Genomic DNA, 26,126 nt, shown 5'->3' on the forward strand with positions numbered 1-26,126 from the left:
AAATGATAAATAAAAAACTGCAGATGCTGGAAGTCTGAAATAAAAACAGAAAATGCTGGAAACACTCAGCAGGTCAGACAGCTTCTGTGGAAAGAGAAACATTGTTAATGTTTCAGTCCAATACACTTTGTCAGAACTGGATAAAAGGAAAAAAAACAAGTTAGCTTTAAATTGCAGAGGCAAAGGAGGGATGGTTAGGACAATTTCAGGTAACTTTCTCCGTTTGTGTGAGAAATGACCAGTTCTGCTATAGGTAATTCATCTGTAATATTAATTCAGTTTTTCTTTCTCCACATTTACTGCTTGATCTACTGGGTCTTCAACTTCGACTTACATTTCTCAGTTTTTATGTGTTCCTTCGTTTGCTCTCTCTCTCTCTATAGACTCTCATGAATTGTCCACCACGTGGCTTCATCAACAGTTTATCATCATGGCAACCCTCACCTAACCCTATTATTTTATCTGTTCTTCTCCCACGCTTTCTGCAATTTAAAACGGTTGTTTTCTATCTTTCCCGGTTCAAATGAAGGGTATTTAACCCGAAACATTAATGATAATGCTGTTTACCTTTCCACAGATGCTGCCTGACCGGCTGAGCGTAACCTGCATTTTTTGTTTTATTCCCTTTACAGTCACCTCAGTTTAAGTATCTTCTCTCCCAATATTGCTAAATTCAGTCACTGCCACCCCAGCGTTGCCGCCACCCAACGGCTGTATTACCAACGTCTTGTCCACGTCTCCCAGACGCTTCATACCCACACCATGATCCCAATGTTCCTGCGTTCCAGCAGTCTCAGTACTCACAAACTGTATTGCAATTACATAGTTTTAGTTTCTGCAGAGCATCACAAATCAATAAAAGAAGCACAGAATTCAGCATCACTAAACATGGAAATATGAAATGCAATCGATTATTAAACGCAAATTAGTTTGAGAACGCAACTCCCGACTTTTTTGCCAGGTGTCTGAGCATTATAATAGGCACACACGGCGATGACTGTGGATGTGGACAATGTGGTTTTCGTTTGGGTTGTGTTCCCTCTATTAAACGCCAGGCGGCGTCTGCCCGCCCTCCTCCGCCTCCCTGTCTGCGTGAGCCCCAGAGAGCAGCGCAGGCACGAGTTTAGCGGCGTCACTCAACTCAGTGCATAACAGCGAGAAGAAAGTTTGCAGCTGAAGTGAGCAAAAGCTTTGGGAATGAACTAAGAGAAGCATAAAATTACATCAGAATGAAAACCTTTTGTTCGCTTTTGTTCGTGGTGACTACACTGTTCAGTTGGCATTGCAACCATGGACAGCAGAGAGGTAAGTGAAAGGTGACAGTGAAATTAGTGAACGTTCATTGTTGGTACCAGCAGATTTCTCAAAACTTTTAAGATGTGTCTTTGTACCGACGTCAGAGTGTTGGTGTGCGATGTATTGTTTTAAAGTCATGGAAATATCTTAAGTTAAATCTACATTTTTAAAGTATATGAAAAATGCTTCCCAAAGCTATAGCTTAGGAGGTAGTCATAAACTCTTTGGGACTGCAGTAATGAACTACTGATGTATTGTGTTTTATATTTGAGTCAGTATGAAACAATGCTGATTTCTGTTCTTGAAAACAGCTTACAAATTGAGATGATTTACTGAAGATTTGACAAATAACCCAAGCATTTTGTTGCATGTTTATTAAGCTAACTTGTTTCTGAGAATATAGTGAAGTTTATTTGCATACCTAAAATTGAATTTAAGAATTGAAGTTTAAAATCTTGTGGGTTACAGTCACTCTACTCCATACTGAAATAGTACCATTGTAACATTTTTATTAATAACATATCCTGCTCTATTACCAATTTGTATGCTATCGTGCTGCACAAAATCAAAAGATACAAGTAACATTCCCTCTATAAAATACCTATTACAGAGTTCTAGTCTCTTCCCAGTCTTTGCATGATTACATCTCTGTTAAATCTAAGTATCTTTATGAATATAGGGAAGTTTTGAAAGAAAATAATTTACTATTATTAACACTTACAGTTTGGCTGAGGATTCTTTTTTTTATTGAGGTGGTGGTCCAGCTCATGATGGCATTGATGTCACATCCACAAGGAAGGTTCCTTGTGTGTGTGTAGGTGCAGAGTTTAATTTGTCCAGGTGAAATGGTAACTTGCAGAAATTTGGCCAGTAAGCAAATATTTTTGCCCATGTGTGATTTGAGAAGTGTGAGATTCTCTGTCTGCATGTGTAGCTCTGAACAGGAATCTGAGAACAGCACTGAAGTTTTAAAAGACAACGAGGGACTGCAGAAGTCTGTGCAAATACACAAGTGCCTGTTGTGCACAAAAGTTTACAAAACTCTCTCTTCTGGTACTGTTGGACCACTCTTCACACTTTCCAGCTTGTCAAAAGTTCATCAATGTAAAACTCATCAGTCCAACTGAATAGGAAGATCTGATCTGATTTTTAAGTGCAGTGAGACCACCTTGAGTGAAGTTAAGTAATATTGTTTTACAGGGCCCTGGATATCATGGGCATATGCCTACATGTACCACTTCTAGATGTGGAGTGCCTATCCTGCTGGCCCACATTGTCCCAGTCTCCTTCTGTGATGGGGTAATGGAAAATCTGTTCCTTAAACTACCCTAACAGCTTTTATCACCAACATTTTGGCTGAAGATAACCACAAGGCCTTTCCACCATCTGCAAGGCCGAAGTCAGGAACGCATGACTTAAGGCACAAGACTCTCTGCCTCCCTGGATGAGAGCAGCTCCAAAAATTCTCAGGAAGCTCAACACCATCCAGTGCAAAGCAGTGGGACCCCATTCACCACCTTAATATTAACTCCTTTCACCACTGGTGCACAGTGTGTACCATCTACAAAAGTCACTGCCACAGCTTGCCCAGCCTACTCTGACAGCTACTATTGCTGTCATCGAGAAGGGCATCATGTGCATGGGAATACCCCCACCTGAAGGTTCCCTCCAAGTTGCACACCAGTCTGACTTGGTTCCAAAAGCACTGTGGTAATACCTTCACCAGAAGGGCTGCAATGATTCAAGTAGATGGCTCAACAACACTTTTCCAAGGGTAGTTAGGTATGGACAATAAATTATGGCTTGGCAAATGATGCCCAAATCTGGAAAACAAGTATATTTAAAAAAAATTAATAAAAAGTTACAGGTAAGGGAGGACAATAGGCCCTTTTGTGTAATCTATTCAGAGAGATCGTAACATTTATCTTTGTAAAAACTAATTGTTTAATGAATGATTTTTATGCTGCCATGAGACCACTCGACAGTGCTTTAATATAGTAAAATACTCCCATACATTTAATAGGTGTGTTATCAAGCACAATTTGGCACCAAACTACCCGAAGTAGTGGAGAAGATGACTTAAGTCTTCATCAAAGGCATAGATTTCAAGGAGAATCTTAAAGAAATGAAAGGAGGAGAAGTGGAAGGTTTTAGCAGTCAAAGGTGTGGCCACCAGTGGTGGAGCAAATCCCATCAGAATTGCTTTAAAAATCCAGAATTGGAAGCCCATGGATATGATGGATTGTTGGAGGGATGGAATGGTGAGGCACAAGGGCATAAAGGGATTTAAAAATAAGGATAATTTTAAATGGAATTGTTGCTTAAATCGGAGTTAACTGAGGGGCTTCCATGGCCACATGAGAGATTATTACAGGTAAATCAGGTTGGTATGAGTCCATTGTACTGTAACCCAGATTAGGTGGCTTCTCTCCCTACTGATGAGTCATTTGAAATTTCAAAACCAATCTGGCTACTTTGTTGTCTTGTTTAAGCTCTTTTATTTCTAGATTTCTAAAACTGAATACATATTCTTAAGCTCCGACAGTCTGACTTTGATATCTGCCTACTAAATGGATAACTTGTCACTGTCTTTTGTTTTAAGGACAATGTGATTGAAAATCAGTGTTGTGAGCAAATTGGAAAAGTATGCTTAATCTCCAGGAATCACGTAATTTGGAACACTTGTCCCATCACTTGTAGTCACAATGCACTACTATAATTTACATTTTTACAGTAGTAAATTTGTATTGTTTAAATAATTAAAATTTAATTAAACTTGTAAAGCAGTGAATATTTTAGGATCACTGCAGGCTGGTGGAAACCCAAGAGAGAAAATCCAGGGCTGACTTAAGGCTATAAAACCACTTCACGTGAATTATACTCTTAACACACACACACTCATCAGTCATAATTCCCTGCATTTTAAATGAAGAAACCTGTCATTTGATAGCAATCTGAACAGAAATTACACTGTTAATAAACACTAGTATTGGTGTAATCCATATACCCAACTAAAAATATCAGTGTTTGCTTGTATACATGTTTCAGTAAAGTGGACTGCAGAAGTGAGTTGGATCGTCAATCAGGTCCTCTATGACAAGATGGTGCACCACTTGATTCAGAAGTAGTTCTCAATGTAAGCTTAATGCGTTGGACTTAAACCCAATGAATATTTTCGTTATTCTGAGGAAGAGCAGTCGAAAGGGCTCTATTCCTGCGATCCTTTTGGTGCCTGACGAGAGCAGGAAAAAATACTCTTGGAGACATTTGCCTAGAAATTCACCCCTGCTCAGAAGTTCTAAATGCGCTACGTACTTCAGTGCATTATTCTCTGCCTCATATTCATTACTTGGAAATATGGATTAATACAGTATTATAAAGCAGAGCATATCCTGTCAGTGTTGTCATAGAGGCTTTAGCTGAGGCCAAGTGTGGAAAAAGTCGTCATTTTGTAGAAATACTACAAGAGTCAAAGCCTGATCTAAGATGATCCTCAGAGTTTTCCATGGGATAGCATCTTTCTGACCAAGGGATGTACGTGACAGACTCCCCATTCAGAGAAATCTAATGAGTGGTGACGCTTACATTATCAGGTGACTTGAACAATAGAAGGCCAAACTGCTGCAGAAATATTCAATGACCAATAACAACACTGAACATTGCTTCAGAGCTACTTATGAGGGAAGTTACTGTAAATAAAAACCATTTTCTCAAGGCTCTTGAGGTGTTGAAGCGTTCACAGTTTAAGTGCCTCAATTTAGAAAGCATTGGATTCTTTGTGAGATGGATTACCTGCTCTTTTTATACTTCTGGCCCTTTTGGGCAGGGTTTAATTGGAAGCTATGTTTTCTCTCATTAATAGGCAGAACTTGTAGAGGAGCCCAAGATGTGTTCCAATTATCTCTTGTCAGGGAATGCATTGAGTGAGATTCAAAGGGGTAGAAACCTAGGCATTGGGGCTGAACATAAACTACTTCATCCCCCAGTCAGTGAGGTACCCAAGTTTCATCCTTTTCCACTTTTGAGTTTTTAGGTGTTCTTCTAAAGAGAACCTGCAGTAAAGTATTTTTTACTTTTTTTTATAATTCTGAGTAAATCCTTTCATTGTACTTTGTCAGAAAGTAGGCAAGAAAACTGGAAATATTAAATGAAACAGTATGCTGAGAACACTCAGCAAGTCAGGAGGCATCTATTGCGACACATTTAACATTTCAGGCTGCTGACTTTTCATCAGAACTCGGAAAAGGTAGAAAATGAGCATATTTTAAGAGAAGAGTGGAGCGAGCAAAGAGCATGTCTGTGGTAGAGTGGAAACAGAATTTTGCATATGGTGTTTGTGCCAGCTGAGAGAGGTATACAAAGCTGGAAAACAGGCCCTTCGGCCCTACACATCAACACTAACCAAGCTGGTACTATTTGCCTGCGTTTAGTTCATATCCCTCTTAAATCTTTCCTTTCCATGTATTTGTCCAAATGTCTTTTGAATGTTATAATTATACCTCTTCACCACTTCCTCTGGCAGCTCGTTCCATATACCCATCATCCTCTGTGTGGGGGAGAAGCTTGCCCCTGGGGTCCCTTTTAAATACTTTCCCTCTCACTTTAAACCTGTGCCCTCTAGTTTTGGACTCCCCTATCCTGGGAAAAGACTGGTTATTCACCTTGTCTCTAACCCTCGTGATTTTATGAATATCTATAAGGTCACACCTCAGCCTCCTACGCTCCAGGGGAAAAGAGTCCCAGCTTATCCAGTGTCTCTTTGTAACCAAACCTTCCAGTACTGGTAACGTCCTTTGCAAATCTTGATGGTACCTTTTCCAGTTTAATGACATCCTTCCTGTATCAGGACAACCAGATGTTGAAGGCTTGTTAATTACATATGATCGCTCCTGAGATGAATGCGGACAGAGGAGGGGAGGAAAAAAAACATAAAACTGAAGAAAATCTGGAATTAAAGAGATCACTGGAAATGCTTCTGAGGGGAGAACTAAATTCTGTGTTATAGATTGAAGGCCTTTCATCAGAGCTGTACAAAGTGGAAAGATTTGTTATCTGAAATCATTGGATGTAAATGGCTAATGGGAAGAAGAGACTTTGTTCCTTAAGTTTACATTGGGCTTCATTGAAACCTAATAAGAGATGAATAAAGGAGAGGTCAGAGCGGGACTGGGCTGTAGAATTAAATCATTGTGCATTGGTAGTTCAGGGTCACCCTTGTAAACTGAAGGGAGGTATTCGGCAAAGCACTTACTCAAACTACATTTGGTTTTATTGATGTAGCGTTGACCGCATTGTGAGCTCCAAATGCAGCACACTAAATTGGAAATACAAACGAATCACTGCTTCACCTGGGTCTCTACATGGTGCGAATGGAAGAGGTAAAAGAGGCTGTATGGGAAGCTGCCATGTAAAGGGGAGTGGGCCTCATCCCATCATCTGAATCATCCCTGCTTCACCTTCTCTGCAACTTGAATCTAACTTGCTTTCTGTCTTTTCCAGTTCTGATGAAGGATTCTTGACCTGAAACATTAACTCTTTTTCTCTTTCCACAGATGCTGCCTGACCTCATGAGATGTTTCCCCCCCCCCATTTTCTGTTTTTATTTCTGATTCTGAGCATCTACAATATTTCGATTTTTCGTTTGGCAGCAAAGGTAACGAAGTTATTGAGTTCTGTGTGAGTGTTGAATCATCACCAATACAGTGTTACAAAAAAAAGGTTGGTGCCTAAGAACCAAAACAAGGCCTGTTCCCTGCAGCCCACAAAGGGAGAGGCGTAACTTGGATCCACTTTTGATACTGAGGAAATGGATGGAATTAAAGAAGTTTTTCAGTGTGAGAACAAGTTCAGCCAAGTAAAATATTAAGCCTATATAAACATAGACACAAAGGAAGGATAGTGAATGAGAAGGGAAATGTAAATTAGGAAATGGAGTTTCTTTATATTATTTCAAACCTAGGCTATTGCAGATAAACTGGTGTTTTGAAGAACAGAAGAAGATAGGAATAGGCCCTTCAGCCTCCTAAGCCTGTCCTGCTATCAATATGATCATGGCGGATCTGCCCCAGGCCTCATCTCCTCTACTGTGCTAAATCCCCATAGCCCTCAATTTCCTGATCTTTTGAAAATTTATTGACTTCATCTTTAAATGCCCCAATGATCTAGCCTCCACAGCCCTCTGGGGTAGTGAATTTCAGAGATTCATCACACTCTGAGCCGTTGTTCAGTTTTAAATGACCACCCCCTTGTAACTATGTCCCCTTGTTTGAGATTCTCTCACTGGTGGCCATATCCCAACATCTACCATGTTATGCCTCCTCAGGGTCTTGCATGTTTCATTAAGATCACCTTTCATTCTTCTAAAGTCCAAAGAATGTATATCCAAGTTCTTTAGCTGCTTGTAATAGGACAACTCTCTCATTCCCAGAAATTGCCCAAATTTTCAGGTCCCTTCATTCACCTATGATTTTATTAGATGTTCATTTATTTTAAACAAAGTATCAAGTTCTCTGTAGCATTTTTATTTCACATTTCCAGTATTCCTGATATTTCTCTCTGGTAACTTTGGATAATTATTCTCCTTTTCTCTTCACCATCTTCTGCATTGTTTCATTTCTTCTCCCTTGCACTCTTTCACATGCGTTCTCTTGTTTCTCTTAAAACCTCCCTACTTGCTCTGCATCTTTAAAACTGGTATCTCTAATTTTTCCCAGTTTGGATGAAAGGTCATTGTCCTGAAGTTTTAATTCTGATTCTCTTTCCACAGAAGTCTGAACTGATCACTTTCCAGTGTTCTATTTTTATGTCAGATTTCCAGCATCTGCAGTTATTTGATTTTCATACCCAGTCTCTCTCTTCCTTACAATTGCTCATCATCCACAAATCTGCTCTGCACCTTTATGGTGCTCTCATCCTCTAATGTGGAACCAGAACTGTACACAATACTCAAGCTGTGCAGCTAGTGTTTTATTTGGTCTTTATGACTTGTGTATCCTTGTATTTTATTCTTAAGACAACAAAGAAAAGTTCCTTAAATTGCCACCTTAATCACCATTTTTATCTGTCCTGCTCTCTTCAGCGAAATGTGTAGATGCAATCCAATATTTTCATTTTTCATTCAGACTTAAAGCAAACTTTTAGGATTGTATTGAATATTTCATAACTGTGATTATTATTTGAATTGGCCGATGCTCGTTAATGTTAGATGTCACAGCATTGCTTCTGATATTAAGTCTGGGTAGTATTGAACCCAAGGCATAAATAGAATAAAGCTTATTTATCTCAAAGAATGTGCTTTGGTTTTATCTTCTTGCAGCAGTTCAAATTTTTTCATTCTGTATACCAGGCATTCTGGAATTTCTTGGATTGAATTATGAGTAGTTTTGCATAGTAAACTGACACCCACTGAGAACTAGATTGAAACCTCCAAACACATTCATTTCAGACCTTTACAATAAATATGATTAAAGCCTTCTCCCTCTGTCAGTTGGAATCCATCAAAGCCATGAAAGGATGTTATTGTGATCCACTGGAGTCTCTAATCATTGCTGCTGATTTATGTTTGCATAATTTTAATCAGCTAGAGCATTTGCTAGGCCAGCCACAGCATCCTTGCCTCTTTGTCAGAAGATTTTGGGTTAAATTTAGTGCCAAATTTGTATGTTACTTCCAGACTGACCTGTTGCTGAAGATGTGCTGTGGTTTGAATGACGTCCCTGTATATATGTGAAATTTTTTATAAAGAACAGTTTAGACATCTTCCATTGTCCTGGCCACCTTTTATAACCCCATCATAACAGATCAACTAGTCATTCATTTCATTGCTGTTTTTACAAGTTAAATGTGTGCAAATACATTTCACAGGCTGAGCTGGCATAGCAAGAATTCAAAAAGCTGGTTTATTTTACAGAAAATAGAATAGAATGTAGTGCTAAATCAGTTTTATGTAATTCCCCGGCCAAATAACAATAACCAAAGTAACTTATTACTTTCTAGGCAGATTACTTATGAGATTTTCGTCTAAACCAGATAATTGCAAGTGTCCTATAATGTCCAACTTTCAGAGAGTCACGTACGTTGTATACTATTGGAATAATAGCAGCCAGAAACTATGACACAGGAGGAGGACAACAATAAGGGGCTAATCAGTGGATGGTAACAAGTACAGGAAGAAGAGACTGATCATTCCTCTACTTTCCTCTTCATCTTGACCTAAAGGTGATTTTTTTTTAAAGAAAGGTTTTTCAGGATATTACCCCAGTGATGAAGGAACCGTGTGACGTATCCAAGTCAGAATCATGTAGGACAATAAAGATACCCTACTGCCCCAGTTGTTGAAGGTGGTAGGTATGTGTTTTTCCTCCTAGACTGCGCTAATACTGAACCAAAAAAAAACACAATACTGCAACATGAAGGGCATTTGCCAACACACCTGAGGGGGAAACTAATTTACCAATGTGGAAAATATACAGAGTGGATCACAATATGTATCAGCTGTAGCTCGGTCGGTAGCACTCCCCCTCTGAATCAGAAAGTTGCGAAGATCAACTTCCATTCCAGTCCCTGGGCTAACATCCAGTGCATTACCGATGCTGGTGCCATTGTAGAGATGAGATATCAAACTGCTTTGCCCGGTGCCGTGCCAATATTTAGAAGAACATTGACGGAACTATCTCTATTTATCATTCAATTTAACGTTATTAAAAGTAGATTATCTGGTCATTATCACATTGATGTTTATTGGAGCTTATACCCAAATTAGCTGTAGTTTTCTGTTTTACAATAGGGAATGCACTTCAAAGTACTTCATTGTTTCCTCCTCACAATTTCAAAGGCAAAGGGCCTGCAGAGGGAGGGAGATAGGTGAGGTCTGTGGGCAAAAACATGGCAGAAGAAACAATAGTGGGAAATGTGAGGTTATCCACTTTGATTGGAAGAGTAGATAAGTAGAATAATGTTTAATGGATTGGGACTACAGAATGCTGATGTTCAGAGGAATTTGGGTGTCCTTGAACATGAAACATAAAGTTAACCTGCAGGTACATGGAAGAGGCAAATGGAATGCTACCCTTTATTCCAAAGGGGATGGGCGTAAAATTAGCTCAGTCTTACTATAGTTGCTGGTGAGACTACAGCTGCAGTACTACAGAGTTGTGGTATGGAAGGTTTACACTTGCATAGGAGGCAGTTCAGAGATGATTCATTAGGCTGATTCTTAGGATGAAAGGGTTGCAGGTTGAGCCTTCACTCATTAAAGTTTTGCAAAATGAGAGGTGCAGAAGATTCTGATCGTTACTTGAGGGCCGATGCATGAAGGAGTCTAGTATAAGGGACAAGCTGGGAGATTATCAATGTATGAAAATGGGGATGAATTTCCTCTCTGTGGGTCAGGAAACTGGAATTCTGTATTGCAGGGATCTGTGGAGGCAGAGTCATTCACAAAGTCAAGATCAAGATTCTTGCGTTATTGTGGAATTGGGCAGCAGAGTGAAAACCAGGTGGGGGAGGGGTGATGGGGGACAAGAAGACTAAGTGGATGAGTGAGTGAGTGCGTGGGAGGAGAGCATAGGGGCTGTGGGTTAGCTGTAATTGGAAAATTCAACATCCATACCATTGGGTATCAGCTACCCAAGCAGAATAAGAGACGTTGTTCTTCCAATTTATGTTTGGCCTCCGCATTGCTACAGAGAGGCCAAACACTTGCCTGGTTCTATCTGTCACCTACCACCCTCTGTTCCACCTTCCTTCCCCATCTGGTTCCATCTGCCAATCATCCCTTTCCCATCTGGTTCCATCTATGACCTAGCAGCCTCTATCCCATGCCCTAAATGCTGCTATATACTGGCAATCTTTCTTGTTCATGTTCATTGCTGATACAGGGTCACTACCTGAAATGTTGACTTGCACTTTTTGTCTGCTTGATGTTGCTTGACCCATTGAGTTCTTCCAGTGTTTTGTTTTTGTTCTAGATTCCAGCATCTGCAGTCTCTTTTTGCAATTTGCCACTTCTAACTTATTGGCAAAAATTTCCTGTTTGTGATTGACCAACCTTTTGTAGTTTTCTACCTTGGTGAGCTCCTCAATTGATTTGTGATGCTGAAAGGCTTGCTCTTCCAATCATTGTCACAGTTAAGAGTTGGTTGTTTTGTTTTGAATCAGTACATCATCCAGTCTTCTGCCATTGAGATAAAATTTCAGAAAATGTTCCTTCCAGTTACTGTATTCTTTGCAGTTTCTAAAGTCAGTGCTGTCAAAGATGTGCAAAGAATTTCAGACAGGGCTTTCGCAATAAGTATTTGAAAGTGTACTTTGCAATCATAGAATCAAACGTTTGCAGGTGAGCTACACTATTTTCAATGGATGGCATTTTTTTTAATAGTTATGTAGGGACTGAGTGGTTCAGGGGAGGAGGACTCCTGCTTACCAAGCTGACCCCATGGTATACATTATAGTGAGAGTACAGTAGTGCTAAGGTGCTACTTTCATTTGGTTTAGTTTTCTCTCCAAAGTTTCTTCACTTATTTCTCCTCTCCTGACAATTTCAACATTTTCTGGATTATGGTTTCACAGGCATTGATAAGTTATTGCTGTCGGCTATTCTTTTGCAGTCAGTCCAAAAATGTCCCCATATTATTTAATTCATTCTGCATGCATGTGCACTTAGGGCAGAGGTTACTACACAATAACCTGAAGCAAGAACCAGTTTCTTCCTTTCTTTGCACATATGCTCAGCCTTGCTGTAAAGTCAGCTGTGCCTAGTGAGGTAGACTAATAATAGACAAGCAACAAAGCTTGTTTTTAAAGCCTAAATGCCTTATCAAGAAGTAACTTTATTGACTGAGCTTGAATGTTTGCAAACTTGTAACTTGAGTCTTCAGTTGGAACATTGAGAAAAAAAGTTTGGAAACTTAAAATTTTTTTTCCAGCTGGTGACTCATCCAAATAAGTTTTTTTTTGTCCAATTGTAGAAAGCAGCCATTTAATTGTCTTCTTCCAAAATATGAAAAGTATATGTGTGAGTACTGAAAAAAAACACAGAAGTTTACTGTGCAGATGAAGACCACTTAAGCTATTGTCTGCATGCTGGCCAAAAATGGACTTTAGGATTATCTCAGTTCCAGCTCTTGATCTGTAGCCCTGCAGGTTATGGTTCTTTAAGTGCTCATCTAGATTCATTTTAAACATCTCCTTCTGCCAGAGAGTTCCAGACCACCTCCATTCTTGAGTAAATTATTTTTCTCTCAATACCTCACTGATACTTCTACTAGTTACCTTAAATGTAATGTCTGCTGTTTATTGACTCTGCAAAAGGAAATAATGTTATGCATTTCATATAAACCTCCCTTCAGTTCCAAAGAAAACAACTCCAGCCTAGATGGTATCCATTCATAACTAGAATTCAATATGTGTTCTGTTGTGTGGTGACTAGAATGGAACACAATCCTCCAAATGTGAATGACAAATGTTTTGTATAAAATAAAAACAGTGCTGGAAAGACGCAGCAGGTCCGGAAGCATCTGTGGAAAGAGAAAGTTAATGTTTCAAGTTGAAGATGCTTCATACAAGGATTGTTCTAATGAATGTCTGTGACCATAAATGATAACTCTTCCCCTTTCCATAGATGCTGCCAGACCTACTAAGTCTTTCCAGCACTTTGTTTTGATTTCAGATTTCCAATATTTGCAGATTTTATTTTCATTTTGTTATTTGTATACTTCCAGCATGGTATTTCTAGCTTTGTTCTAGTATTCCTTACCTTGATTATTCCAGCCCTCAAATAATGGCAGCAATAGAAATGTTGACACTGTCCACGTTGAAAGTTTCAAATGCCTTTCAAAGATTTCTCTTCTTAAACAGCACCTTAAAGGCAGCCTGACAACCCTCTAGTAACACGAGCCATAAAGTGTCTGGATTGCCCTGAAGTTTACCATAATTAGCCTCTGTGAAGAGACTCTTGGATTCTCTCCCAGGAAGTGCCAGGACTAGTTTGATAAGAATGACCAGGAGATCCAGGAGCAAGTTAATCATGAACATAAGGCATTTTGTATTGGAAACTCTTTCATGTGAAAAATGAAAAGAAGCAGCTTTACGGGCACCTGAAGCTGAAAACCTGTGACCGAAAGAACTGATGGTTTCATTTTTTTCTTATGACACAGAAGGAGGCCATTCTGCCTGTTGAGTCCATGCAGGCTCTCAGTGCCTTCCCATCAGACCCATTGTCCCATTTATTTCTCTGTAACCTATTCTGTTGCAATTCGCTCTTGCTCCCCCAACCACCCCCCCCCCCCACCACCCATGATTCTCTTATATGAAGGGCAACTTAACCCACAAGCACGTCTCTGCGATGTGGGAGGAAACCAGAGTACCCAGAGAAATTCCATGTGGTTACAGGGTAGGTGGAAAGAATGCAGGTGATCCAGTAACTTGGTGATAATCAATTGCATGCATACACTTTTTGGCACTTTCAAGGCTATCAACGGCCTATGAACTCAAGGGCCCACCTCACAGTGGATCAACAGTGGAGCCCACACCAGAAGGAACACCTGAAAGAACTTCTCAACCATGACATTGTCCTTGACATAAATGTCTTTGACTCCATCCCACAGCAAACTATCAGGTTCACCCTTGCCTCCACTCCTGACCAACAAGAAATCAAAAGGCCATATGCCAACTGAGAAACAAGAAGACCTTTCTTTCTTACTTATGAGACAGAGGGAGGTAATTTGACCCATCAAATTTGCCAGGTTCCAGAGGAATTATTCCATTAGTTCCATTTCCCTGCTCCTTATTTGCCTGCAACTAATTCTATCTCGCATGCCCATCAACTCTCCTTTGATTTTTTTTTTTGCTAGTTACAGTAACTTGGTGACCAATTTGGGATGCGCAAAGAAACTGGAGCACCTGACAGAAACCCACGTAGTCACAGGGCAATTATTCAAACTCCACAGATAACGCCCAATGCCAAGGTTGAAGTGGGGTCCCTGGACCTAGAGGCCATAGTGCAAACTGGTGGAAAACCCTTGGGAACAAATGGTATCTGAAACTTGGCTGAGATGAACTTCAGTCACAAACTCACAACTTCACTTCGCACTTCTTGGAAGAGGAGGATGTGCCAGGTGACGTCAAAGAATATGTGGGCAGTATTTGTGACCATCTTCAAGGAAGGAGACAAATCCAATTGCGGTAATTACAGAAGTGTCACCCCGTAATTTGTCATAGGGAAAGTCATTACCTGGGTTCTCCATTGCCTTTTCCCTGTGGATAAAGAGTGGATCTCTGAATTACAGTTTGAATTTTCATTTTATAAAATTGGATTATAATCTCTTGCGTAAAACCTGGAACACCAAATCTACGAGATGATGATGGAATATTCCATAGTGTTTGACTGATTTTTCCAGATGTAGTTGGTGTTTTTGTAGTTGTGAGGCAATAGTTTTCTCTTATTCCATGTGGTCTTGGTGGGCCTGTAGCACTGTCCAAGTATAGGTTTTTTTTCCATATAACACCTGCAATAATTTTTTCTGTTGATTTTTACTGGTAATTATTACTATTTTTATTTAACTGGAAATGAATATCAAGAGGCAAGTATGTCAAGTGGCCAATGTTCAAGTTATCAAGTGGCATTTAGCACTTGCAACCAAACATGAATTTGTTCTCCATAGAGATTACAATAAAATATTTGGATTTTTTTTTACCAAGGTTGTACTAAGCTGTAAAATTGTCCATAATCAAAAGTTCACTGATTATATGCAATACTTCCATTCCTTAAGAAGTTGTAGCCAATATTTTCGTACAAGAGTTAACTCTGATCAAACCCAAATTAACAAACACTAATGGCTTAGTTATTTACAACTGTGCAAAGTAAAAATGAATATTCCATGGTAATATGCCCTCACCAATCAATAAGAAGTGTTTCTTTTCCCAAAAGTAGGCATGAGTTTTACAGTATTTTTTCTGATTAGTAGTTGTGCTGACAAAACATTCAAGTACATACGAGCTGCCAAACCAATGTGAACCAGCTTTTGACAGCTTGTCAATACAGTGGATTGTTTAGAATTGTTTAGTTTTTATGTTTAATCAAAATATGGTATTGTGATTAAGGTGATTTTAAAACCCTAGTTAGGCCACATCTGGAGTATTGCATTCAGTTCTAGTCGCCTCATTACAGGAAGGATGTGGAGACTTTGGAGAGGGTGCAGAGGAGGTTTACCAGGTTGCTGCTTGGATGAGAAGGCATGTGCTATAAGAGGCGTTGGACAAACTTGGGTTATTTTCCCTGGAGCGGCAGAGACTGGGGAGATCTGATAGTGGTTTATAAGATTATGCAAGGCATAGATAGACAGCTGGTATCTTTTTCCCAGGGTTGAAATGCCTTTAGGGTGCATTTAGGGTGAGAGGAGGTACGTTCAAAGGAGATATGTGGGGTAAGTTTTGTTTTTTTACACACAGTGGTGGGTGCCTGGAATGTGCTGCCCGGGATGGTGGTGGAGGTAAATACGATAGAGGTATTCAAGAGGCTCTTACGTAGGCACATGAATATGCAGGAAATGGAGGGATATGGACATTGTGTAGGCAGAAGGGATTAGTTCAGTTGGGCATTTGAATACTAATTTAGTTTGGTACAAGACTGTGGGCCAAAAGGCCTGTTCCTGTGCTGTACAGTTCTATGTATATTTTGTTATATTTTTATACTTGATAATATTACACATGACATCACTGGTTTGGTGCACCCACTGTACATGAATGTTTTAATGTATTTTTTTTACTGCTGGATTATACAGCTGATGGTGAAGATATCAAATGGATGAAAATACACACATGCCACTTTTGATTACATATTTGAGTATTAAACACTTAATCCTTGTTGGAATTGGGTTTAGTGTAACTGAATACCATAAAATTTCAGTAACATACAAGTAGCACAACTTGCTTTTGCATCTGGATCTGAATGCAGCAAGATGAGCACAGGAGTAGGATGAAGTCCAATGGACATGACGCTGATAAATTTCTTACTGTGAATGCCAAGCAGTCACTAAGGCTTGGCAGAGGATTTCCCAGTGAATAAAATTATCACTGTCATTTCTTCATGAGTTTTTTTTAGAGTAGATAACTGATTGAAATGCCATTACCTACTCTGGCAGTGTATCTTGGATACCCAGGATATTTTGCTTATAATTTTGCATCCATTAAGATCTCTAGATGCCGGATCAAATAGGTAACTGGATCATTAAAAAAAAATGGGTCCAGATGGTTCTGTCATCACCATGTTTCTGTGTATTTCACTTAACATCCTGTTGGATCCTGTCAACTATGGAGAAAGTGAAATAACAATGTGGCAGGTTTACTTTGACGGTTTCCATCTAAGGTATTAATTCTTCATGTATAACGTGATGCACAGTGTGTGCAGAAATGACATTTCTTTATCATTTTAATATTTTGACTTGGTTATTATTCTTTATAACTTGGCTAACTTTTGTCCTCTTTCAATTTGAATAGCAGGTATTGTCTTCTGGAAAATGCATTTGGGTACCAATATTGGGAGTGAACCTTGGGAATATGTCATTATTTGCAAGGAGTCCCTCGCACAGAAAAATAGGTTTGCAAAGTTAAAAATGCCAATCTATTGCAGAAGGGAGTGAGGGGAACATCATGTGATTATAGACTGATCTATATGATGAATGTCAGTATATTTACTGCAGGTAATCATCAGGAACAGAGCATCTGGGAAAAATATGAGCTGATCTGGTTTGTACATAGCTCAGGTCTTAAATTATGAGGATGATGTTGCATTGTTTCTTTTATAGTTTTTACTTTGGAAGAGTGAGGTGTGATGTAATTGAAGTCTGTAAAATGAAAAAGTGATTCAATTGAGCAAACAGGGAAAATATTTTTCTGGTGCTGGAAATCTTGGATGAGCTCCCCCAAAATGTGATTGCTGAGTTGGTTGAAATTTTCAAGAATGAGATTGATAGAACTATATTTGCCAAGATTCTAAAGGAAAAAATGGATTAAGCCATTTGACTTACTCATGACCCTTGATCTAGTTTACTGGCGGCGTAGCCTAGAAGAGAAAGATGGCCTCCTGTTCTCTGGTCTGCAGTTAATGATGACGATTGAAGTTGTTGTAATGGGGATGTAGTTGGGGGGAAATAGACCTAATTTAGAAGGTTATTTTTGTTTTGAAGATGGGGTATTTAAATTTCAGGATTTAAAAAAAAGCATCAAAAGTTGCATAATTATGTTGAATGGAACATTTCACAATTCTGTGTGGTTTATCATAATAGAATATTTTACCTGGAATGGAATGACAAAACAGCATTTTGAAAAAATCTGCAAGAGAAATGCATGCTAATGCATGATATTTTTGCTTTGTTGCAGTAAAATATTTTACTTAAGCTGAAATGGAACTTTGTAAAATTGTAAGCACAAGGATCTGCCAAAACATTAGTGTGGGAATGGGATCAATATCCAGGCGATATTCTCAGTATTTATATTTTAACTGGTGGGGAAGCTTTTTTACCAGCATTTAAGACTGACAGTATATAGAATTCTCTTCCACAGGAGGTTCAATTGGAACTGGTGAAATGGATTAAATACTGACTAGATGGAAGAGTACCACAGCTCCCAGTGCAAGCATTTAAATCCTAAGAGTTAAATTACCTGCAAACTAACTTAGAAACAGGATTTTTAACCACTGACTTCCTGTTTTGAAGCCTGCTCATCAAGCAAACATTGGGAGTAAAGGCTAACTATTTGCTGTGGAAGATGATGATTGTTAGTGCTTCAATGGGTTCAATAATATAACCATTGATTTTCACAACTTATGTATGATTTAGACTTGAGAATGAAAAACACAATTTTAAAATTTGCAAACTAGGAGGATAATTAATACTGAGGAAAATTTCGGCTGCAGAACCAAGTATCTGTCATCTAGAACAAGCACAGCCTCCAGTCAAGCTGCTCCCATGCAGTTTCAGTACTGCATTGACCCAGCAATGAGGAAAATTGTCCAGACTTGCTCTGTTCTCTCATCAGCAAAATGATGGAAGCCATCGTTAAGGGTGCTTACTTGCCAAAAACCTGCTCACTGCTGCCCAGTATGCATTTTGCCAGGACAACTTGACCGCAAACCTCATCGTAGCCTTGGCTCAAATGTGGACCAGAGAGCTGAATTCAAGAATGGGGTAAGAGTGACTGCTCTTGACATCAAGGTAGCATTTAGATTGAGGGTGTCATCAAAATTTAGTGGTAAAACTAAAGTCAATGGGCATGAAAAGGAAAACTAAAAAGGGTGTAAACTAATATGGCAGGGGGAATGGGAATCCATGCAGAAAGACGGAGGAAAGCAATGCAGAGACCAAAGCAAATTTAGAAAAGAAAAATAAGAGTGGAGTACAGAAAAGTCAAATGCAAAGGACAAAGATTATTAGATTCTAAAAGGACAATGAGTGTAAGAGCACTTTGTCTGAATGCCTCTAGTATCTGAAACGAGGTCAGTGAACTTGTGGCACAAATCAGTACTAGGGGTATGATTTAGTGGTGGCCATTATAGAAACGTGGTTGCCATTACAGAAACGTGGTTGCACGGTTAAGATGAGTGGGATTAAATACCCAAGGGTATCAAGTAATACTCGAGGATAGGCAGGAAGGTAAGGGAGGTAGGGTAGCGCTCTTAAGGATGAGATCAGGGTGAAAGTGAGAGACTATATAAGATCTAAGGAGCAGAATGTTGAATCCATCTAGGTAGAGATTAGGAATTATAAAGGGAAAAACATCACTGGTCAGAGTTGTCTATAGGCCACCAAATAATAACACTTACAGTGACACAGCTGATAAACCAAGGAATATCTGATGCATGTAAGAATGGAATGGCTGTTGTCATGGGGGACTTGAACTTGCACATTGGCCAAATCAAATTGGTTGAGGCAGTCTTTACGAGGACTTCATAGAATGCGTCCATGATGGCTTTCTTGAACGGTGTGTTACTGAACCTACAAGGAAAAATGCTATCTTCGATCTAGTCCTGTGCAATGAAACAAGTAAAATCTTGTAATTAGGAATCCTCTTGGAAAGAGTGATCACAATATGATTGAATTTCTCATTCCAATGAAGGGTACAGTAGTTTGGTCTAAAAGCAGTGCATTATGCCTAAACAAGGAAGACTACAATGGGATGGGGGAGGAGTTGGCTAGTGTAGACTGGGAACACAGGCCATATGGTGGGACAGTTGAGGAATAGTGGAAGACTTTCAAAGAGTTTTTGTTTTACAGTGCGCAACAAAAGTATATTGCAGTTAAAAGTAAGGGCGGGGAGAGCCAGCCTTGGATAACTAAGGAAATAAAGGAAGGCATCAAGCTAAAAGCTCCTTCTTACAACATCACCAAGAGTAGTGGGAAACCAGAAGATTGGGAAAACTTCAAAAGCAACAAAGAACCACTAAACAAGCAATAAGGGAAGGAAAGGAAGTCCTTCAGAAAATGAGAAAGGGGAATTAATATTGGGTAATACAGAAATGGCCAAGGCTTTGAATGACTATTTTTGTGTTGGTCTTCGTGGTGGAGGACACTTCTAACATGCCAGAGAGATGTTATGGATGTGATAGGAGGTGAGGATCTCAATATAATCGCTGTCATTAAAGAGGTAGTGCTGAGCAAACTAGAGGGCCTAAAGGTAGACAAGTCCTTTGGTCCTGATGGGATGCATCCCAGGGTATTGAAAGAAATGGCAGAAGTTATAGTAGATCGTTTGTGATAATTTACCAAAATTCTCTGGACTATGGGCAGGTCCTGGTGGATTGGAAGACAGCAAATGTCACATCACTGTTTCAGAATTAGGTTTATAATCACTGACATATGTCATGAAATTTGTTGTTTTGTGGCAGCAGTACAGTGCAAGACATAAAGATACATAAAAATTACTATGTTACAAAAATAAATACTGCAAAAGAGGAAAATCGAGGTAGGATTCATGGACTGTTCAGAAATCTGATGACAGAGGGAAAGAAGCTGTTCCACACTCAACATTTCAGGGTCTTCAGGCTCCTGTACCACCTCCCTGATGTTAGTAATGTGAAGAGGGCATGTCCCAGATGGTGAGGGTCCTTAATGATGGATGCCGCCACCTTGAGGCACTGCCTCTTGAAGATGTCTTCGATAGCAGGGAGCATTGTGCCTGTGATGGAGCTGGCTGACTCTACAACCTTCTGCAACCCCTTTTGATCCTGCACATAGGAGCCTCCATACCAGGCAGTGATGCAACCAGTCAGAATGCTCTCCACGTACATCTGTAGAAATTTGCAAGAGTCTTTGGTGACAAACCAAATTGCTTCAAACTCCTACTAGAGTAGAACTGCTGGTGTGCCTTCTTTAATAAAGGATGTAGGTAAAAGGCGGGTAAACTGTAGGCCAGTTAGCTTGACATCTGCAGTCGGGGAAAATGCTTGAAGCTATCATTAAGGAAGTAATAGTGAGATGTCTGGATAAAAATGGTTCCATCAGGCAGACACACCATGGATTCGAAGGGCAGGTTCTGTTTGACAAACTCACTGGAGTTCTTTGAGGATCTAATGAGTGCAGTGGAACAGGTGGATGTTGTATACTTGGATTTCCAGAAGGCATTCGATAAGGTGCCACATAAATGACATCCATAAGATAAGGATGCATGGATTTGGGGGGGGGGGGGGGGAGGGTAATGTATTAGCATGGATAAAAGATTGGTTAACCAATAGAAGGCAGAGAGTTGGGATAAATGGATATTCCTCTGGTTGGCAATCAGTGGTGAGCAGGGTGCTGCAGGGGTCTGTGCTGGGCTTGCAACTGTTCACGATATACATTAACGATTTGGAAGAGGGGACTGAGTGTAGCATATCTAAGTTTGCTGATGACCCTAAATTGAGTGGAAAAGCAAATTTGTGCAGAGGATGCGGAGAGTCTGCAGAGAGATTTAGATAGGTTAAGTGCGTGGGCGAGGGTCTGGCAGATGGAGTACAATGTTGGTAAATGTGAGGTCATCCAATTTGGAAGGAAAAATGGAAGATCAGATTATTATTTAAATGGTGAAAGATTGCAGCATGCTGTTGTGCAGAGGGACTTGGGAGTGCTTGTGCATGAATCACAAAAGGTTGGTTTGCAGGTGCAACAGGTTATCAAGAAGGCAAAGGGAATGTTGGCCTTCATTGCTAGACGGATTGAATTTAAGAGCAGGGGGGTTATGCTGCAACCGTACAGGGTACAGTGAGGCAGCACCTGGAGTATTACGTGCAATTCTGGTCTCCTTACTTGAGAAAAGATATACTGGCTTTGGAAGTGGTGCAGAGGAGGTTCACCGGTTGATTCGGGAGATGAGGGGGTCAGCCTATGAGGAGAGATTGAGTCACCTGGGACTATACTCACTGGAATTCAGAAGAATGAGAGGGGATCTTATAGAAACATTTAAGATGATGAAAGGGATAGAAAAGATAGATAAAGGAAGGTTGTTTCCACTGGTAGGTGAGACTAGAACTAGGGGACATTGCCGCAAGATTCGGGGGAATAGATCTAGTACAGAGATGAGGACTAACTGCTTTTCTCAGAGTAGTGAATGTGTGGATTTCTTTGCCCAGGGAAGCAGTAGAGGCTACCTCATTAAATATAGTTCAGACACAGACAGAATTTTGCTTAGTAGGGGAATTAAGGGTTATGGGGACAAGGCAGGTCAGTGGAGTCAGATCAACCATGATCTTATTGAATGGTGGAGTAGGCTCAATGGGCCAGATGGTCTACTCCTGCTCCTGCTCCTATTTCTTCTGTAAAACAGTCCAATGACTGGGGTCATACCTTATACAAAGAAAGATGATTAAAAGATGGTGGTCCTTGCTTAATCATTCTGTGCCCAGAACATCACTGCGGGTGATTTTTTGAGGCAGTGTCCTGGACCCAACTGTCTTCAGTTGCTTCACCATGTTTCTATAAGATTCCCCCCTCATTCTTCTGAATTCTAGTGAGAATAGTCCCAGGCGACTCAATCTCTCCTCATAGGCTAGCCCCCTCATCTCCGGAATCAACCGGTGAACCTCCTCTGTGCCACCTCCAAAGCCAGTATATCCTTTCTCAAGTAAGGAGACCAGAACTGCACACAGTACTCCAGTTGCAGCATAACCTACCTGCTGTTAAGTAGGGGAATTAAGGGTTTTCCCCAAAACCTTAATTCCCCTACTAAGCAAAATGAACTTCCTTCCATCATAAGGGCAGAAGAGGGGATTGTTAATGCCCAAAATTCAATTCCATTCACAACTCTCCAGCGAACGAAGCAGTTCATGCCTGCATGCAGCAAGACTTAGCCAACGTTCAGGCATGGACTGATAAGTGACAACTAACACTTACAACACAAGTGCCAGGCATAACATCTCCAACAAGAGAGATTCTAACTATTTACTCTCCACATTCAGTGGTCTTACTAATATCTTGTACCCCACCTAGGGTTTACCATTGATCAGACATTCAACTGGATCGGCTATATACTGGCAGATCAGAGGCTGACTGACTCATCTCCTGACACAGAAAGGCCTTTCTACCATCTGAAAGGCATAAATAAGGAGCATGATGGAATATTCTCCACCTGCCAACTTTCAAGAGGCTTCACATCACCTAGGACAAAGCAGTCTGCTTGATTGTCATCCCATCAACCACCCCAAACATTCACTCCTTCCACCAGTGGTGTACAATAGCTACACGTGTACCATTTATAAAATGTATTGCAATTACTCATCCAGTCTACTCTGATAGCACCTTGAAAATTCACAACATCTACCACCGAGAAGGGCAGCAAGTATATGGGAACACCACCACTTGTCGATTTCTTTTCTCCCCTCTAAATCCCACACCATTGTGACTTGGAAATAAATGACTAGTTCTTCATTGTCTCTGTCACTGGGTCTAGATCCAGGAACTCCCTGCCCAACAGCACCGTGGGATCGCCTTCATTCGAAGGAGTGCCAACAGTTCAACATGATTCATCACCACCTGCTCAAGGTTAACGAGGAATTGAAAATAAATGCTGACTCCCAGATCCCGAAAATAAACACAACTTTAAAAAAAAAATACAATGAAAGGGCAGAAAAGGCAAATGAAGGTCAATGCAAACAAACATGGGGTAGATTATTTTGATAGGAAGAATTGAGTCTAGGTAGGGTGGGGAAATGAGGGGATCTTGGGGAAAACAAAAACACCAATCACTAATAGTTGCTGCACAGGTTAGCACACCCATCTTAAAAATAAAGCACAGCACTTGAGGTTTATTTCCATCGGGACAGAATTGAGCAGTTGCGAACTAATGCTAAGACCTTATACGCAGACTACATTTCCGGTACTATATATATTTCTGATTGCTATATTATAGTAATGAAATAGAGGCAATTGAGAGAGTGCAGAAAACGTTTACCAGGATTATACTAGAAATACAAGGATATACACATTAGTAAAGGCTGAACAGACTGGGTTTCTTTTCTCTTGGGAAAAGGAGGCTGAAGAGGTCAACCAAACTTTAACAATTTTGATAGAATGGATGCAGTGGGAATGTTTCCACTTAACCGGAGGCTGTCATTATAAGACAGTTACCAAGAAATCCAATAGGAAATTCAGAAGAAACTCCTTTATCCAAAGATTAATGAGAATGTGGAACTCTAACAGAGTGATTGAAGTGAATAGTCAAGCCTGTGCATAAATGCATGTATACTGGCAGATGTGGGAGAAGGGAATAGAGTATTAAACTGATAAATTTAGATGGGAGGAGGCTCAGGAGGAACATAAACACTGGAATGGACTGAATGATCTGTTTCTGTGCTGTATATATTGTGTTGTAACATGGAGATTGAACAACTAGGGAACAGCAGCACAGTGGTGAAGTTATTGGACTAGCATCCACAGGCCTGATGAATATGTTCATCCGGAGGCCTGAATATTCATCCAGAGAAGTGAGTTCAAATCCCATTACAACATTTCTAACTATTTCAGCAATTAAATAAATCTAGAATTTCAAAATGAATCTTGTCTCAGTGATGGTGGCCATGAAGATACTGGACTGTTGGGAAAAGAAAACTTCAGTCTCTAAAGTCTTTCAGAGAGGGAAATTTACCATCATAACTCAGTTTGAACAATGGCTCTTAACTCTCTTTTCTGATTGGGGGGTGGAATTACATTATGTAATGTAAGGAATGGACATTACATAGCACTACTGCCAATGATGTCCATATACCTTGATAAAACTGGAATTTGGGATGGACAGAATACAAATAAGAATTGACTTTTGGCGCAAGAACTTGGATGCCACCCTTCGTAAAATTCAGAATTGTCTTTAGAGAATAAAGATTTCATTTTTGATAAATTATTTAGCTTTTGAGGTATCAGCCAACTCTAGAAATCCTACTTAATTTGGTTTTATGTTCACTTTAGATTTTGAGTCAGGATATAGGTTCAGCAGGTATTGGGAGATATTACTGGCCATCATGGGGAAACAAATCATTTACTTTTTAACTTTATCTTCCAACTTGCCTGAAAAGTGTTGGCTCACATTAGGGTACAAATCGTTGGCTACTAGCAGTTCAACTCAAGAAAGAGGACATTCTTGCAGTGTGAACTCATGAATCACAGTGTAGTATTTTACCCCGGGGATCAAGGCTGGGCCGAGTATTGTTTTAGCTGCAATCCATTTATGTTTTCCATAGTGGTTTAGTGGATAGCAATCAGCAGCAGCAAACTTGTTCAATTATTTCCATCCTTAGTTCCAGTCCACCACAGATTAGATTTTATTAAACAGATTTTTAATTTCCTGAAGAAAGATGTTTATTTAACCTGTTTCAAATAGCTCTCAGGGTATAATTATGTTGCACAGACAATACTTACTGAAGTTTAGACAAAGAATTTCAAAGAATAACTAAAGCAATATTGGAAGTGGAAAGCAATGTTTGTAGTACATGGCACATTTGGCTAAAGTTTAATTTCTATCTCTGTAAATTATAGAGTGTGAAAGGTAATGCCAATGGCTATAAGCAGTTGCTAATGGCAACTTGAATAAAGATTTGCCAAAAAGAGGACTGTGACTAATACACCATTGCCTCCAAAGGCCTGAAGGGAGATAAGTCACCTGAACCGGATGGACTTCACCCCAGGGTTCTGAAGGAGGTAGTTGAAGAGATTATGGAGGCTTTAGTTGTGATCTTTGAAGAATCACTAGATTCAGGAATGGTTCCAGAGAACTGGAAAATCACAAATGTCACTCCACCCTTTAAGAAGGGAGGGAGGTAAAAGACAGGAAATTATAGGCCAGTTAGCCTGACTTCAGTGGTTGGTAAGATGTTAGAGTCCATTATTGAGGATGAGGTTTTGGGGTACTTGGAAATACATGAGAAAATAGGCTGATATCAGCATGGTTTTCTTAACGGGAAATCTTGCCTGACAAATCTGTTGGAATTCTTTGAGAAAGTAACAGGCAGGATAGACAAAGGAGAGTTGGTGGATGTTTACTTGGATTTTCAGAAGGCCTTTGACAAGGTACTGCACATGAGGTTGATAAACAAGATAGTAGCCCATGGTATTACAGGAAAGGTACTAGCATGGATAGAAAATTAGCTGACTGGCAGATGGCAAAGAGTGGGAATAGCGGGGTCTTTTTCTGCTTGGCTGCCAGTGACTAGTGGTATTCCACAGGGATTGGTGTTTGGTCTGCTACTTTTCACATTATATGTTAATGATCTGGATGACAGAATTGATGGCTTTGTGGCGAAGTTTGCAGATGATAAAAAGATAGGTGGAGGGGCAGGTGTTGCTGAGGAAGCAGGCAGTCTGCAGAAGGACTTG

At 39.9% G+C, this 26,126-nt stretch overlaps 1 protein-coding gene across 1 annotated transcript in view; it reads left to right on the top strand.

Annotated features, from left to right (window-relative positions):
• The first annotated feature begins 1,131 nt into the window (after positions 1 to 1,131).
• Positions 1,132 to 26,126, top strand: part of lama2 (laminin, alpha 2) — a 287,962-nt gene continuing 262,967 nt past the window's right edge. Inside the window, exon 1 of the mRNA XM_052024602.1 lies at positions 1,132 to 1,305. Coding sequence (XP_051880562.1) covers positions 1,230 to 1,305 — 76 coding nt within the window. The 5' untranslated portion in view covers positions 1,132 to 1,229. The remainder of the gene's footprint in view (positions 1,306 to 26,126) is intronic.

This window comes from Pristis pectinata, chromosome 10, assembly GCF_009764475.1.
Source record: "Pristis pectinata isolate sPriPec2 chromosome 10, sPriPec2.1.pri, whole genome shotgun sequence".
NCBI classification, from domain to species: domain Eukaryota; kingdom Metazoa; phylum Chordata; class Chondrichthyes; order Rhinopristiformes; family Pristidae; genus Pristis; species Pristis pectinata.